Source organism: Lycorma delicatula, chromosome 1, assembly GCF_047948215.1.
Source record: "Lycorma delicatula isolate Av1 chromosome 1, ASM4794821v1, whole genome shotgun sequence".
Classification (NCBI taxonomy): Eukaryota; Metazoa; Arthropoda; class Insecta; order Hemiptera; family Fulgoridae; genus Lycorma; species Lycorma delicatula.
In genome coordinates, this window is record NC_134455.1 from 42,932,297 (window position 1) to 42,949,547 (window position 17,251).

The 17,251-nt window shown below is 30.5% G+C and overlaps 1 protein-coding gene across 1 annotated transcript in view; it reads left to right on the plus strand.

Annotated features, from left to right (window-relative positions):
* Positions 1-350: 350 nt before the first annotated feature.
* The window catches only part of LOC142317489 (endoribonuclease Dcr-1-like), a 57,184-nt gene continuing 40,283 nt past the window's right edge, over positions 351-17,251 (plus strand). The window contains exons 1-5 of the mRNA XM_075354053.1: positions 351-369; positions 1,928-2,089; positions 10,904-11,124; positions 13,341-13,506; positions 15,751-15,826. Of these exons, the coding sequence (XP_075210168.1) occupies positions 351-369; positions 1,928-2,089; positions 10,904-11,124; positions 13,341-13,506; positions 15,751-15,826 (644 nt within the window). The remainder of the gene's footprint in view (positions 370-1,927; positions 2,090-10,903; positions 11,125-13,340; positions 13,507-15,750; positions 15,827-17,251) is intronic.

The window sequence follows — 17,251 nt, forward strand, 5'->3', positions numbered from 1 at the left end:
GCACTGGAATAAAACTATTTGAGCAGCCTCGCTACAATACTAACCTTACTCTTTGTGATTTTGCGCTCTTTCCCCCAGATAAAGAATAGACTGAAAAGGGGGGATTTTATGAGCAATGATAGACTTCTAAGGGCTTGGGACAATGAGCATGCCTCATTGACCTGTGATGAAACATGACAGATCCATGATTCAAAGAATTCTGGTTTTGAAGGGTGAAGAAGTGTATAATGTGAAATTATTTTTAAAACTTATAAGAAGTAAAATCTTTAAAGCGTATTGCAAATCTTTTCTAGAATCTTTGCATTAAATAATTCATTCTACAAATAATTATCAAAATTAAAGGGAATAAAATGATTGAAGAAAGAGAAGGTTAGGAAGAGACAAGAGTAGACAAAGAGAATAAGGACATGTTAGAGATAAACATGTTTTTAAATAACTATATTACATTTCATAAACATATTACTTTTTCATAGACAATAATGTTTTATTGTAAATATTAAAAATTAATAACATTAAAAAAACTTAATCATTTTTCTCAAAAATGTAGTGAAATCCTGAAATAAAAAAAATTCTATAGTGTTATTAAACATGTATAACAATGAACAAGAACTCATCAATGTAATTGAACTTACTAGTAAAAACTTCAAATTGTAAGCCTATCATGCTGGTCCATGTGATCAATGTAGAGAGAGGTTAAGCCATTGTAGGGATCAGTAGAATTTGACACAAATATTAATGAATTATCTCATTTTCATTTAATTAACAGAGGATCCATGTAAAACAAATAAAAAAAAATAAATACGTAGCTTATATATAAGCAACAGTAAAAAATATATTAAGTTTTTTAAAGCCTTACGTTTTTCTTCTCTGTGAGATTAGCTAGTAAGAAGTAATTTAAAATTAAATTATTGAAAATGTTGGACTACATTGCCATCAGCTTAGCCATGTTAGTTGTCTGTTTTGGAGGAAAAATGATGATCAGATTTATCATTTTTCCTCTCAATGAACTTTATTTTTCACTTATTTTCATGTGTTTGATAATTGGATGCTAAATCTCTTTTACTTTTAGTACATTGTAAACTGGAAGTGGTCTTAAAATGGCAAAAGATTAGAGAGTTATAGTATTTGTACATGAAAACATCGATGTATGTAAAATTTTTTATTCTTAAGGATGTGTTTTATTGTATATATATATATATATATATACACACCATTAAGTAATTAAGTAATGACTTATAATTAAGTAATGGTATAATATACCATTATATATATATATATATACCATTATTGCCTGGAGTTTTAGAGTTGAATCAATATTATAATAAAAATTTCATGATATATATTAATACTGTTTTTGGAATACATATTAAGTATTTAAGAGGTAATAAAATATATTTTAATTAATTAAAATAGTGAACTTTATTAAAAACAACCTTTGATAATGGGATTTTGCTTCATTTATACTGTGGTAGTTATGTTATTTTATACTGTATTTTAATAGTAGTTATTTTATACTGGTGTAGAGTACTAGGAATAATATTTTTCTTACAGTAGTTTGCGTTATATTTTTTTTGTGCATTATTATTTTTATTGTTTTTGTTGAAATTATGTAAAATTTAAAATCCAAATATATGTTTAAAAATTAATTTATTTTTTATATTTGTTAAATTACATTTTGGTGAACTTGAATGTTAAAAGTAAATTCATGAATTAAAATGCCCTAAAGAAAGTACTACCAGGTAGATATATAAGGTAGATAAAATTTCATCATTATTCTCTTTTCAATAAGTGTATGTCATTATCTCTTGTCAGAATGCTGTTGTGCTTGTGTTTTTTTTTTTAATAAATATGATGTAACCCTTTAAAATATTTAATGATAAATGTCCCCTAATTTTAATATTCTGTAAAAAATGTTTCCTTCTTTTAGGTGCGTATCTTATAGGATGTGGTCCAAGGGGTGCACTAATATTTATGTCGTGGTTAGGTATTAACGTCCTACCAAAGGAGGAAATTAATGCAAAAGAAACTGAGATAGATATTTCTGATAGACCTGTTGGAACGTTTCTAGTCAATGATGATGTTCAGGCATGTATTTTTATTTTGTTATATAGTTTTACTTATTGTTAATTACTATTAAAAGGCTTAAAACAATTTTTGATAATCTATTAGAAAAAAGTGTTTTGTTAAAAAGAAATTTGTTGTTATGTATTTAATTATAGTCTCGTTATAATCATTTTACATTTTGAAATACCTCTGTAAAAATTAAAAAATCATTTTACTATATCTATAATTTGTTTATTTTTATGTAACATTGTTTTATTTGTAAGGGAACTATAATACTTTTATAAAATGTTTTAAATTTGATTTTTAAGTGCAAACTTGCTCACATTTTGTGAAATTGATTACAGCAGGCTCAGAGGTTTTGTTATTCCTGTCAATAAGTACTACTGCATCTTAACATAATAGTGGGTTATTTGGTCACTATGTAACCTATTATGCCTCTTTAAATGTTCAGTAAATATTGTTCCTTCAATATAGCAAAAAATCAGTTCTAATTTAATTTTTGTCAGTCTTTTACAAAAAAATTATGGGGATTTTGAATATTTTATTGCATTATAAAACAATTTGTCCTTAATAATTATTTTATCCACTTTGATTATTTTCCTTAATACATTTTTTCTGGACTTTTAAGTGATGATATAAAAAAGTAGTTTTTTTTTATCAAGAGAAAGACTAACCCTTTGGAATAGAATTTTAGATAAGATGTAGTTCAAATTCTTCTTTGACCCACCTGCTGCTGTTTTGGGCAGAAATTTCCTGTGTTCTATAGACCCTGTGTTTTGTATTTCGATTATTATTATTATTATGGTAACAGTTGCAGTCTTTTATAACCAGACCCTTAACACCACAATAAAATTTTAGGTCAGGAGAAAGAAATGAATTTCTGATTTGCAACTTTCTTTATATAAAAAAAATAATGTAATCTTTGTTGTATTTTTGGCTTGCCTTGGCTTCTTCTGTCCCAGAGTTTTTGGGCTCAGGGTTTTTTTACTCTAGATCATGGTAGTCCTAGAACACAATCATAAACCCAACTCTTTTCTTTCACAGTAATCCTTGACTTAAAAATAAGATTATTAATTCAGTGACTGTTAAAAGACATTCATAGATAGTGTTGTTAAAGCCTTTCTATATGAGCCAGCAGATAGAAGGCAACTAACTGTAACAAGTACAGTTAGTTTTTTATTAGCACCTCATAAGTGTAATAAATTTTATACAGATTGGCTATGATGTTCTGATATGATATGTATGGTGTGGTAGTAGAATGCATTAGTTAAAAAATAGATTATCATCCAACTGTTTTGTATTTAATACACCATATAATAACTTGAAAAGATTACAAAATAAACAGTGTGTAAACAGTACTTTAGTACTGTCACACATGAAGCTAAGTAACTAACAGAATGCAATTTGAAATATTTATTCTTTCATCAGAGATCATCCTCATTTTCAGTTCCCTTTAACCCAGATTTCCTCAGGTTGGGGCTTCTACAAATATTTTTCTCCATCTGCCTCGATCCACGCTCTCTTCCATTGCCTTCCATTACCCTCACCACATCCCCTCTCGTGCACTTCCTCCATCACCGCATTTATCCATTTCATTCTTGGTCTACCCCTTGATCTATCTGTTTCCTCTGCATCTATCATCCTGTTTGGTAATCTTTCCTCATCCATCCTTTCAATATGTCCAAATCACCTGAGCTTTGATCTTCCAATTGACTCGACAAGGCTTACCAATTTCAGTTACTCTGTAATCATACTGTTCCTTATACTATCCCTTCTTGTCTTCCCTAGCAAGCTTCTTTTAAATTCATTACTGTTGCTCGACCCTCTTGCCTTCTGTACTCTTGTACTTATTTCTTTAACCATTCTCCAATCCTCTGGAAAAACTGTTTCCAGATAAGTAAACTTTTTTATCCTTTCTATTTTTCTATCGTTCGTAGTTATGCCCATCACTTTACTCTTCTCAAGACTAACCTGCGTACACATTTCTGAGTTTCTTTCATTCCATTCATTTGGATGCTCTATATCCCTTTCAGACTCCCCCCCCCACCTCCACCATATAACCAGGTCATCTGCAAATAACAAGTTGCTTGTTCCTTTTCCTATTTCATTTTTAACTTTTTTGTAGATTCCATCCATAGTTAATGTAAGTGAAGATATCACACACACTTCCTTGTCTCAATTCATTCGCTAAACAAATCTGACCTTTCCAGACTTGTCCTGACTCAATTCTTGCTCCCTTCATACATAACTTTAACCATCTGCATGTCTGCTTTATGCACATTTCTTTCTTCTAGCAGCTGCCACACAACTTCCCTATTCATGCTATCATGCCTTTACTATGTCCAGGAACGCCATTACTAATTTCTTATTGTAATCCCACTTCTTCTTACTCACTTGTCTCAGAACAAGTATTGCATCTATAGTGTATCTACCATATCTGAATTCCATCTGTTCCTCTTCCAACCTCTCTTCAGTCTTCCTTCTGATGCGGTTTTCCAGTACCCTTTCAAACAGCTTTGCCATGTGTGGAAATAGTAATTACTACACAATATTTTGCCTACTTTTATATAAGGGTGAATCAAATAAAAACAGTAATTTTCTTTATAAATTTATTGATTAATAATATATAAAATTTATACCTTCATCATTTCTCTATATGGTCTCCTGCACAATTTACACACTTTTTCCAATGACTTGGAAGATTGAATATTCCTTGTTCATAAAAGGTTTTGAGGATCAGTCATCAATCAGTTGCACACACGCTTCTCAAATCTTCATTATTTCCAAATCGTTTCCCTCCAAGCGATTCTTTCAAAGGTGCAAACAAAAAATAGTCACAGGGGAACAAATTGGACTGTAAGGAGGGTGATCGAAGGTTTCCAGTGCATTTTTTCCAGTTTATCCCTGGTCAAAGTCGCAGTGTGTGGCCTGGTGTTGTCATGGATTTTGTTTTCAGAGTGAGTAACACTTTTGTGTTATCATTGTCCATTCTCATGGAGGATGACATCTCTGATGATCATACTCTGTCTTTTGTTTCGGTAGGCACCTTTTGTTGACTGTAGCAGCTGGCAATAATAAGTCGCATTCACCGTTCATTGATTGTAGAGAAAATCAATGTATGAAACTACCCTGAGTCAAAAAAAATTGTTGCAAGAACTTTTTCAGCTGACAGTCAGGTTTTGGCCTTCACTGGGCAGCCCTCACTTTCCTTCGCCACTCCTTACACGCCATTTTTGACTCCAGAGGATGATGATGGACCCATCACATTTCATGATGTGCCCCAAAAAATCGTTCCCTTCTTGCCAAAATTGATTAGAAGTCATTCATAGATCTCCAGCCTGACCTGTTTTTGATTTTCGGTCAACAACCTTGGAACCCATCAAGCACTAATTTTTCTAAAGCCAATATGATCAGTGATAATGGATTGAACACTCCCATAGCTGATACCCCCTTCTGATGCGATTTTTTCAACAGTGAACCGGCAATCACTTTCAATAAGCTCTCGAACGGCATGGATGTTGTCAGCTGTGACACTTGACCTTGGGCGTCGATCATGACTTTCATTTTCTACACTTTCTCTCCTGCCCTTAAATTGTCTGGCCCATATATACACTCGGTTCTGAGACAGTGTAGCATCCCCTGTATCATCAACTGTATCTTTAAGTGAGTTAAAATTTTACAGGTTTAACACCTTCAAGTTAGAAACTTTTTGATCATACATTGTGCTACAACAACCGAACCTCTTGCTCACTCATGGCTGTAGTGATGACAGAAAAAAGCAAAGGAACTAACCAAGCTGATTTTCCCTCTCTAACACACTGAACATTAACCCCCCCCCACACTATGCCATCCGGCTCGGAACTGCTTGCTGCATAGAATAGCAAAATTACCGTTTAAATTTGATTCACCCTCGTAAATATGGGAATTATTATTCCCTTTTTCCAGTCTTCTGGAATCACCTCCATTTTTCATATACTTCTGAACAGTCTGTACAACCGAGTGTTTCAACAGTAACAGTATACGAGCATTACTGTCTGTTGCAATTTTTATAAGACTGTCTCCCTCAAACACTGTCTGGCGGTTTATAAAATTATTTTAATGAAATTTAAATATAATTTAACAGTACACAGGAATAATATGAATCTTAAAAAGATTAATTTCAGTATATATTATTTTAGTTCAATATATATATTCAGTAAAATATATATATATATATTGATATATTATCAATATAATATATTATAAATATATATATATATATATATATAATATCATATATAATATAAGTTATCTTTTTAAGATTCTATTAAATTTATATTTATATTTTTTTTCTCTTTTGAGGCCATATTGGACCACTTTAGTCAATCAGTTTCCAGTGTTTTTCGAAGAGCGGACTGTCTTAACCTTCTGGTTCTGTCAGGACTTTTTATGCGATCTGATCTTTGTTTCCACATTTTGTCTATAACCTCCACTGTGCCTCTTAGGGTTTTTTCAGTAGAGAATCTGTGTGCTTTGAGAGTGTTAATTGTTTTTGCCTTTTCAAAAGCATCCTCAATCCTCAGTCCAATTTCTTTGAGATCCTTCTTAATTTCTCTTACTTATTTTCCTCTAGTTTTCTTTTCCAAATTCCTGAGGACCAATTGTTTCAAAATTTGGCATTCAGGCATTCTTAATATGTGGAAAAATGAGAAATTCTTCTCTCCTTCATCGCAATGATGATCAGATTGATTTCTTTGTATATGATTTCATTAGTGAGAATTAATTAGATCCCATTCTTCTGGTAATTTTTGTTTAAACAGATTCTGATGATCCTGCATTCTGTTTTAATTAATTGGTCGGTTTTAGCTTCATTTTTAATTTGAAAAATAGTTTCACAGGCGTATAATGCCTTTGGGAGAATGACTGTTTTGTAGTGACAAATTTTGAAGTCTACTAAAAGGCATTTTTTACTATAGGTCTTGCAGGTTAAACCTTGTGCTTGTACTTTTCTAATTTTGGAAATTCTGTTTTCCCAAGTAGATGTTTTTTTTAATTTGCAGTCTATGAGTTCCCCTAAATATTTAAATTGCTGAACTAGTGTAATTTCATTCCCATTAATTTTGGCTTTATTTGTGCAGAGAGGATCAGCGGCCATAATTTCTGTTTTTTTCATAAGAGATTCTTAATCAAACTTTTTTGGCTGTATTTTCAAGGCTAGAAATTTGTGAGCAAACTTGATTCATGTTCAAAGCCAGAAGGGCAAAGTCATCAGAAAATCCTAAGCAGTTTATTTGAATAACTTTCCATACTCTTCCAATTTTGGTTTTTTGAGGATTCTTATCTTGTCACATTTTCATTATATAGTACTAGCAGTGTTAAAAAGTAGAGGGGAGAGTCCGCATCCCCCTGTCTTAGTCCAGTTTTAATGGTAAAGGGATCCAATCTTTCTCCTCGTAATTTCATCTTGGTTTGGGTGTTTGGTAATTTTTACTACTTTCAGGCATAGCCTGGTAGTATCTGAGGATCTTAAGTAGAGTTGGCCTGTGAATGCAATCATAGCCTTTTTTAAAGTCAATGAAGGTAATAAAAAATTGCTTGAGGACAAGTTTGTAATTTTCCATTATTAATTTTAGACTTAGAATTTGGTCTGTGCAGCTTCTATAGGGTTAAAACCCTCCTTGGTATTTGCCCAGCTGAGGTTCCAGTGTGTTCTTAATTTTGTTTCGATTTATGCTGGAAAGAATTTTGTAGGTACATTCTTCTACAGGGTTATCTCCCTATAGTGAACTGGGTTTGTTTTGTTTGTCCCCATTCTTAAAAAGCAGGTGGATTGTTCCCATGATCCATTGTTCCGGTTATTTTTCATTAATCCAAATCTTGACCAGGTGCCTGTACAATTCAATGGGGGGAGTTTGGGCTAGCATTTTTCAAAATTTCTGCAAAAACCTTATCTGCCCCACTGGACTTATAATTTTGAAGTTCTTTTCTTGCTTGCATCATCTCTGAAAAAGTAGGTGGGTGAACTTTGCATGAGCTTTGGTAAAACTTCAAGCTAAGGTAACATGCCTAAATAATTTATTAAATTGTAATCCATCTCAACAACAAACTTCTCATTGAAGAGATCCATTATAGATTTTACTGTATTTTAGACAGTTTTAGTAACATTTTTTAATTTCTTAACAAGGTGTGATTTACTCAGCAGTCATTCAGAAAGTATGGTATGTTAACTATTATAAAACTTTTCAGGATACTAAAACACTTGTTTTATATCAATTTATATTAACCTATTTATAGAAATTGTAAATACATAATCTGGAAATGAACAAAAAGCTACGTAATAATTCTCTTTAATTTTGGCAGGCTCTCTTCAAATAAACTGCAACTAGTGGTAACAATTGACTCATGAAAATCGACAAACAATTGACTGCAGAAAAGAGAAAGTTTACGATATAAACAGTTTTTTTCCTGTGATTATTTCATAGCATTAAGATGCTCAAAGAAGTATAATCTTTAAGGTCCCCATTTTCACTGTACAGCATCTGATTTGAAAAGCCTAGCTGTAAGTCATATTGAGACATAGAAATGGAATTAAAGAATTGCATAGATTTGAGCGTACAAAAAGCTTTTATAGGCTGAGATTTGTAGGGCTGTCTGTTACCTTAATCCATTCAGCTACACCAGATACTTATTAGATTTATAGGGCTACACGAACTCAAAATCTAAATGTCAATATAACGCCAAGTAAATTTAAAAATATTTTGTTAAGTTAATTTGTCAATCTGAAAGTTAACCAACTGTTACTACATTCAGTTATCCATTAACACTCACAAGTTATACTGCTGTATAGTAATATCTATATATAGTTATATTTTTCTTTAAAAATTAAATTCTTCATCCTATTTTTGACTTATTTTGCTACTAACAATTTTTTTGTAATTTATACTGCTAGACAATTGACAAGTAAAAGAAAAAATCACATTGAAAAATATGCATTGATTGGATAAATTAGTAAAATTCATTGAAACTGCATGATCTGTAAAAGTTTTAGCAAATTATAACGTTTATATTTTCACTTCTCCTAATATTTAGAACTTCTTATGATTTAGTTATGAATTATGCTCATCTCTTTTAATTTAGGTAAAAATCTATTTTTTCTCCCCACTTAAATAGAAGCCATACATTCTTTCTATCATTTCTTTGTGATAGAATAATAATAAATTATTCATAGGCATTTATTAAAGGCAAAGCCTTTCTATTCGTGCTAGCATGCCTCAGTCTACATTGAGTAGTAATAGTAGGATAACCTACCAAGTTGGTCTAGTGGTGAACTCATCATCGCAAATCAGCTGGTTTCAAAGTTGAGAGTTCTAAGATTCAAATCCTAGTAAAGGGTAGCTCCGTGACAAATTTGCTTTAATATAATCAATAGTCTCAAATCCTTTTATATGGATTTGAATACTAGATCGTGGATACCGGTGTTCTTTGGTGACTGAGTTTCAATTAACCACTCATCTCAAGAATGGTCAACGTGAAACTGTACAAGACTACATTTCATTTACATTCATACATATCATCCTCTGAAGTAATACCTTACAGTGGTTCTGGAGGCTAAACAAAAAAAGAGAGAGAGTAGTAGTTAGAATTGTTTTCATTCTCATGTTCTGATTTACCTACCCTTTCAAGGAAACCTGATGATAAGCCTGTGTGTAGGAATTGTTATTTATATATGTTTACAAAAATAATAAAATGTGTCGTGTAATGTTTTTGTATTTACTTATTGTCTTATCGTGAAAATAATTAAAATTGTTATGTAACTATAAGCATAGCTACATAAATAATTTAATGGTTAAGTATACAAAATTGTTCAATTTTTTTTAAGTAACTTATTTTTAGGATATTCTGTCAGAATAATGATACCTATAGTGGTTCAACAGTAAATAATTATACCGTAAAAATATTGCGAAATAAAATAGTTTAACCAAAATGTCAACTGCTCATAGATTTCAATTTGAGCACTGTAGGCTATCTATTTATCCAGCCGTGTTATTATGAAAGGCAGACCACACATCATGTATGTGCTATGTTCAATTTTTTTTACGTAATATGAACTTAAAAAAGTAAACTATTTTTTTTGGATAGACTCATACAAATTTAGGCTTGCATTCAGCTTGTTATTATCTGCATCAGGCAGCAAACCTTCTCTGATCATAAAATTTGAATGAAATTTTTTAAATATCTTCATTTTCTGCCCATAAACAACTGTTTTCTGATTACTTTACTGTTTCACTTACTACTTTTCCTTCTTTGCTATTTAGGTTTTTCATTAGATTGCAACTGAGACAGTGAATCATATTTTATACGTTTAGAGGATTTATTTTTTAATATTTAATCTCATAACTAGTACAACAAATAGGTGGATAAAAATAAAATGCTTAAATTGATGGAAATTGGCTCTGTGTTTAAAAATAGGGAAATCTTTAAATTTTCAGATTCTTTCATGTTATGTATAAAGATTAATGTTTAAGTCCAAATTAAGTCTAATAATTGTGTTTTAAGGTTTTTAAAATACAATTGATTTTTGACTATAAAAAAATTTGATTTGCCAGCTTCAAAAATACTTTTGTAGACAGGCAGAGATAATATAATTCTTATTATTTATCGTAATCAGTTATCCTAATGTTATCTTTTAGGTTAAAACTTGCCGTTATTTATTGATCTGTGTGAAATTTGACAGAAAACTATTTCATTAATGAATGGTATTGTAAAGTTAATTTGAAATGAAATTTAAAAAATATTGTAATAATATTTTTAAAAAAATTATTTTAATTGCCCTTTAATTGTTAATATTTTGTTCTTATAGACTACCTCATCACAAGGCACCTGTATGAAGACAAACGACAGCATTGTCCTGGGGCATTGACTGATTTATGTTCGGCTCTAGTTAATAATACGATATTTGCATCACTTGCTGTACGTCATGGGTTCCATAAATTCTTTAGACATTTATCACCTGGTCTAGCTGAAGTTGTTGAAAGATTCGTTAGAATTCAAGAGGAGAATAATCATGTTATTAGTGAAGAGGTAAATAATTTTATTTTATTTTTTTACTTTTGGAATTGTGTTTTTAAAAGTGAGATGCTTATGTTTTGATTTAATTACAAGAAAAATTGGTCAAATTTTTGGTTTTATGCAAGGAAACTGATTTTGTGATTTTTTTTCTTCTAAACTTTAGATTGATTTACATCAGAATAAATTCTTTATTCATTTGAGCAGGTAGCTTTCGGCACTGAATATAATTAAATTAATACCCCATATTATATGATTTCATTTAATAAATAGTTTACCTTTTATCTTTCTTTCAATTCTAATAATAGTTATTCATTTGTGTTCTAAAATTCAAAGTACTCATTGTTTTCTTGTTTGGTGTTGCTATTTTATTTTTAAATTTCATTTATACAAGGGCAATTATTTCTCCTTATTGTGCTGCTGTTTTAGTTTTTTCTTTCTGTTATGGTTGGCTGCAATGCACCCCAAATAACAAAATTTAATTTTGGCTGGTTACTTTTATAGTCCACTGATTTTTTTTCAATAGGTCTACTTTCAATGAGTATGACTTTAGGCATAGTCAAAGTCAATTAGTTTCAGGCATAAAATGTTTAATATATTTATGTAACTGCATAACACACTATACACATAACAATATGAATTTGACATTGTCACAGTTCAAATATTTGTCATTAAAGTGGAAGAACTGATGTTAAATTTGTTTTCTTAAAAAATAATTGTAACAAGCCATTAATAATTGAAAAGACATATTATAGTTGTAAAGGCATTAAAAAACAAAAATTTATGAGTGACATGCGGCCTGTTGAGTCATGTCCTTTGTTAAGTGTTAATGATGAAGTTGAATACACCCATCTAATCCCCCCCTCCCCAATATAGAAAACATTGAAAATATATGAAGTGGTAAGAGGAAATTGTGTTGAGGAAATAGCATCGGAAGTGGGATATCAATGGGAAATTACGCATTATTCTTGACAATAATCTGTTAATTCATTGTGTTTGTCAGTATACTGTACCATAAATGTTTTCTGCATATATGAAACCAAATAACATTTGCATGAACACCCACCATATTCTAAATTGTCATCAGCTATGTTTTATTTGTTCCTTGCTTGTATTTGAAAAAAACAAAGTGAGAGAATGATGATATTAATGCCTTATGATGACGCAAGTTTCTATGAATGTGTCTAGGAATGATTCCAAAAATTGTATGAATGTTAGCAAAAGTGTAAAGCTGTAAAGTAAATAGGTTTAAGAAAGTATAATGTAAAACTTTTTTAATGTACAATGCAGTTTTTGTGAAGTAGTTATATGCCAGAACATTTTGAAACTATCTCAATGAATCAGTATGAAGCTGCAAAATTTTAATCCGCATGACTGAAATTCAAACATTCTTGCTTAAGATATCTGCATTTTTGTGGTTCAGGATTTAAAATTTTCTCTTATTAATAGCAACACTTGTCTTTCTATCAGCTGGACTGAAATTGTAGATAACTGCTTAATTAATTGAAAAAGTTCATTTTAGCTAAAAAAAAAGAAGATAATAAATAAAAATGTGTAGTTGCAAATAGATCTTAGCATATAGTCACACGTTACACCATAATATGTGATATGAATTTATCTGATAACACTAAAACAATTTAATAAACGAACACTACTTTTTTATTAGAAAGTACCAATAAAATCTTGAATTAGGTTATTTCTTGTAATCTAAAAATAATTAATCTTTTGAATGGAATTTATTTAGCATAAAAGGTGTCAAATCATGTCAACAAATTTTGATTAATATTTTAACAGTTTTTTTTATGTTGATAGTTTTAATTTTTTCAATTTTTTACTTTATGTAAAGTAATAATTGAAATTATAAAATTTACAGAAAGAAAATGATTAAATAAGATCATTTTATAAATTTAATTTATAAAATAAATTAAAATACAAAAAAGTTAAATTATTTCACTGTTTCTTTTTAGATTAGTGGTAACAGTGTTACTCAAAAAAATTGTGTAAACAGAACATTTAATTTTTAGAAAACATGAAAAATTCAATTAATTATAATTTACTTTAAAAAAATAATGGTACTGTTAGGTAAAATAAATTGTAAGTTATTTGTTTATTTTTTTTATTATAGTATGTAGAGTGTACACTATGAATTAACAGAAAAATCCATTTCATTCTTTATTTTTATATTTTTAACTAGTTTTTTACGGATACATTTATGTTGTATTTTGTTATAGTTTTATCTGATTGGTGAAGATGAATGTGAAGAAGCTGAAGACGTCGAAGTACCAAAAGCACTTGGAGATGTGTTTAAGTCAGTTGCTGGAGCAACTTTTTTGGATAGTAAAATGTCATTAGATGCTGTATGGCTTGTTTATCACCACATGATGGAGAATGAAATAGGTAAAAAAATGTTACTTTGCTTTTATTTTAATGATTAAAAATATTTTTCTTTATAAGTTACCTAATTTAAATGGAATCCAAGTGTTTCAGGATGGATGTTATTAACCAAAGTTAATTTTTAAACTGCAGGGCCTGAACTTCTGTCCATTGCCGTTGATTTTTCTTTCAAAATAATAATTATATATTTAATGTGGCTGGTATTGATAATTACTGAATAAATGAATGGTAGAATCTTCAATGATGATGTGGTTCAATCTTCTTGATGATTGATCTTTGTGAAATGCAAGGAGACTGTTTGATATTGAGGCATGTTGAATCAATCTCCCTATGCAATTCCCTTTCATCCATTCTGTAAGGCTAATTTTCTAGCACCTAAAATGGTCTACCGGGAACTGGTGAGATCTGGTTGCTGAGATTATTTATACACTGGATGATGAGATGTGTATAGGGTTCACTGATAACAGATAACTGCCTATCGGTATGGTAAGTTTTGGTTGCATTGGTTTGCAGATTACCTATACATTAAATTACTTTTAATAATTCGAATTAACAATTTGCCTCTAGTAGACAACCTTTTTTCAGTATGAATTATTAAAATACATATATGTTTTGAAATATGGATTTTATTACTAAAATAGTTATTACTAAAATTATCTCTATAAAGGAGTACTAGGTTGGGCTGATTATTCCATAATTAACAATGAATGTAACTTCCTAACCCATTTGAAGCAGCATACTTAATGCTTACTTTCATAACAGAAGTGGGCATATTCAATTTGCACATACATGTTACTTGTTAAATATTTCTTGTGGTTGTGGTATATCTATACATGTGTAGCAGCTGAGATAACACCAATTACAGCTGCTTTTTCTGAGTAAGTTAATTATGTACCCATTAAAAATCATTGTATAACAGGTATTTGAAACCTGTTAAATTCAGTAACTGCAATGAAAAATGAGATATTCTCAAAAAATTGTATAGAAATTCTTGAGAGCAAGTAGTAACCTATGCCAGGAATCTTGGGACGGTCAAGTAATTTAATGCAGCTTCTTCAGTGAGCTGAATTTTATTAGTACCCAACTCTACAAATATGACTGGTTACATAATGAACTTAATTACTCTCAGAAAAAGCAGCTGTAAATTGATGCTATCTCAGCTGCTACACAAATATTGATATACCATAACCACAAGAAATATTTGAACAGGTAATTCATAGATGTGAATTGAATATACCCACTTCTGTCATGAAACTAAGCATTAAGTATGCTGCTTCAAGTAAGTTAGGGAGTTACATTCATTGTTAATTATTAATCAACAATAATAATTTTTACTTCTCCAGCAAAATAGGTATGCTATATAAAGGAAGGTATGTGAATTGGGTCAAATTTTGCATGTCAGGTTTTTTACAGGTCTTGGAAGTTTGATGAACCAAAAATACAATTTTAGAGCTGAAAAATTCCATAAGAATGTTTGTTGGTGTGTATGACCTGTTTTTAACTTTATATCTTCTGACTGAAATTTGGCATGATGATTTCTGTTTATGGGGTATTGATAACATTTAATTTGGTTGTAGTTAGTCCTTTATTACGTTTAATGGGACCTTATGGTTCCTGAATCTCATAATTTTACTCAAAGGATAGATTAATTTTTCTATATAATTTAATGCTCCTTATTATCTAAGATACTTTCTGTTGACTTTGATCTTATTCAAACCCCCTACAAAGGTGGATGCAAAAAACCTTTCTTTTTGATATGAAAAACTCTTAACGTTCACATTCAAAAATCACATTTTTGTAATATTTGAAGATCCCATTACAATAAGTAAGTTACTTTGGTTATGTATTAGGAAAATTTCATTCAGTGGTGAGGGATAATATTATTCTTTTGCTTTTGTTAGTTATTATTTTGCTTGATATATTCCAGATTGGATTAAATGATTTTTATGAAATTTTATTCAATGACCTCTGAGTATGGATCACCATACTCACCCCTACACCCATTGGTCACCAAGGGTGTTCTCAAAAATTTACTAAAAGAGTCAAATAATTATTTTTACATAATTCTTTACTTGCATTCTTCAATGTTTTATTTAATTTTCCTCCTAAACACTAGTCTGTCAAGGGCAAAGTCCTCAGCAGCCAAAGCATAACTTGCTTGGTTTCACCAGAAAAGTCATGCAACACTGTTGGCTTTTTAATATTGGTTTTATCTTATAATTTAATTTGATGTGTTTTTTTTTTTAGAATTATTTAGCACAAATGTACCCAAGTCTCCTATTAGAGAACTGCTAGAACTTGAACCTGAAACTGCCAAATTTGGGTAAGTATTTTTGAATGATCATACAAGTGATATTATCTTTTCAGTATCCAAGATCTAGAAAGTAATAATTAGTTATAAATTCCTGTTACTAATATTTTTAATGCAGATTTGTCATTTAAAAACTCCTATAAAAAAAACAGTATTTTTAGATAACTTGGTTTTATTAGACAAATCTTAACTTTTGAAATACAAGGCCATTTTTTTTTAAGTAAAGTCCTGTAGCTATGTAAATTTTATTGAAATGCACATATGCCCCAGCTCCTGGCATTCCTTGCACAAATGCAGTCACAGCGCCACTGTGTATGATTTATATTATGAAGTTGAAATGTTTCAAATAATTGAGTGGCCCACTGATTGTGATACAATTTGTGATTCGATTTTTGACTGCAAGGAACAGCACTGGATATTTTTTTGTCAGCAGCAGACATTCATCACCAAATATGTAAGGTTTACAGGCCTCATTCAATGATTGACAGCAAAGTGCGTAAATGGGTAAGAATGTTTAAGGGCAATGTCCATGATGAACTGCAATCGGGCCGACCTATAATCTCAGATGATTTGCTGTGCAAGGTTGATACAAAAATTTGTGAAGACCGGCAATTTATGATTTCTACTGTATCACTGTGATATTCTCACAAATTTCAAGGTCAGTGCTACACAAAATTATTTCTGAACTCTTGCAGTTCAAAAAACTGTGCTAGCAATGGGTTCCCAGGCTACATTCTGAATAACAAGAAAAGGAGAATGCCTAGTCATTTTTACCAGATATAACACACATTTTTATCAGATATAGTGAAGAAGGGGATGAACTTTTGGACCATATTGTTCGGCTACCTGAAGGAGTTTCTCGGTAATCAGTGGTTTAACACTGATGAAGAAGTGAAAACAAAACAGTTAAGACTGGTTGTCTTCACAGGCAGCTGATTTCTATGACATGGACATAAACAAAAACAAACGTTATTGACAATAACTTTACTAAAAAACAGACTTTACTTAAAAAATAGCTCTTCTATCTCTGGAGCTGTTCTTTGTTAAAATGAAGTTTTATAATATTTAAAATAATAAAAAGGGATCAAAATTGAGATAGTTGAGTTTTTTACATTATCAAATTAAACTTCATTTTGAATTTTTAATAACTTATTAAAGATCACTGTTATTCTTTCTTTAGTGTTTTTTTTGTTTTTGTCTTCAGTCATTTGACTGGTTTGATGCAGCTCTCCAAGATTCCCTATTTAGTGCTAGTCGTTTCATTTCAGTATACCCTCTACATCCTACATCCCTAACAATTTGTTTTACATATTCCAAACGTGGCCTGCCTACACAATTTTTCCCTTCTACCTGTCCTTCCAATATTAAAGCGACTATTCCAGGGTGCCTTAGTATGTGGCCTATAAGTCTGTCTCTTCTTTTAACTATATTTTTCCA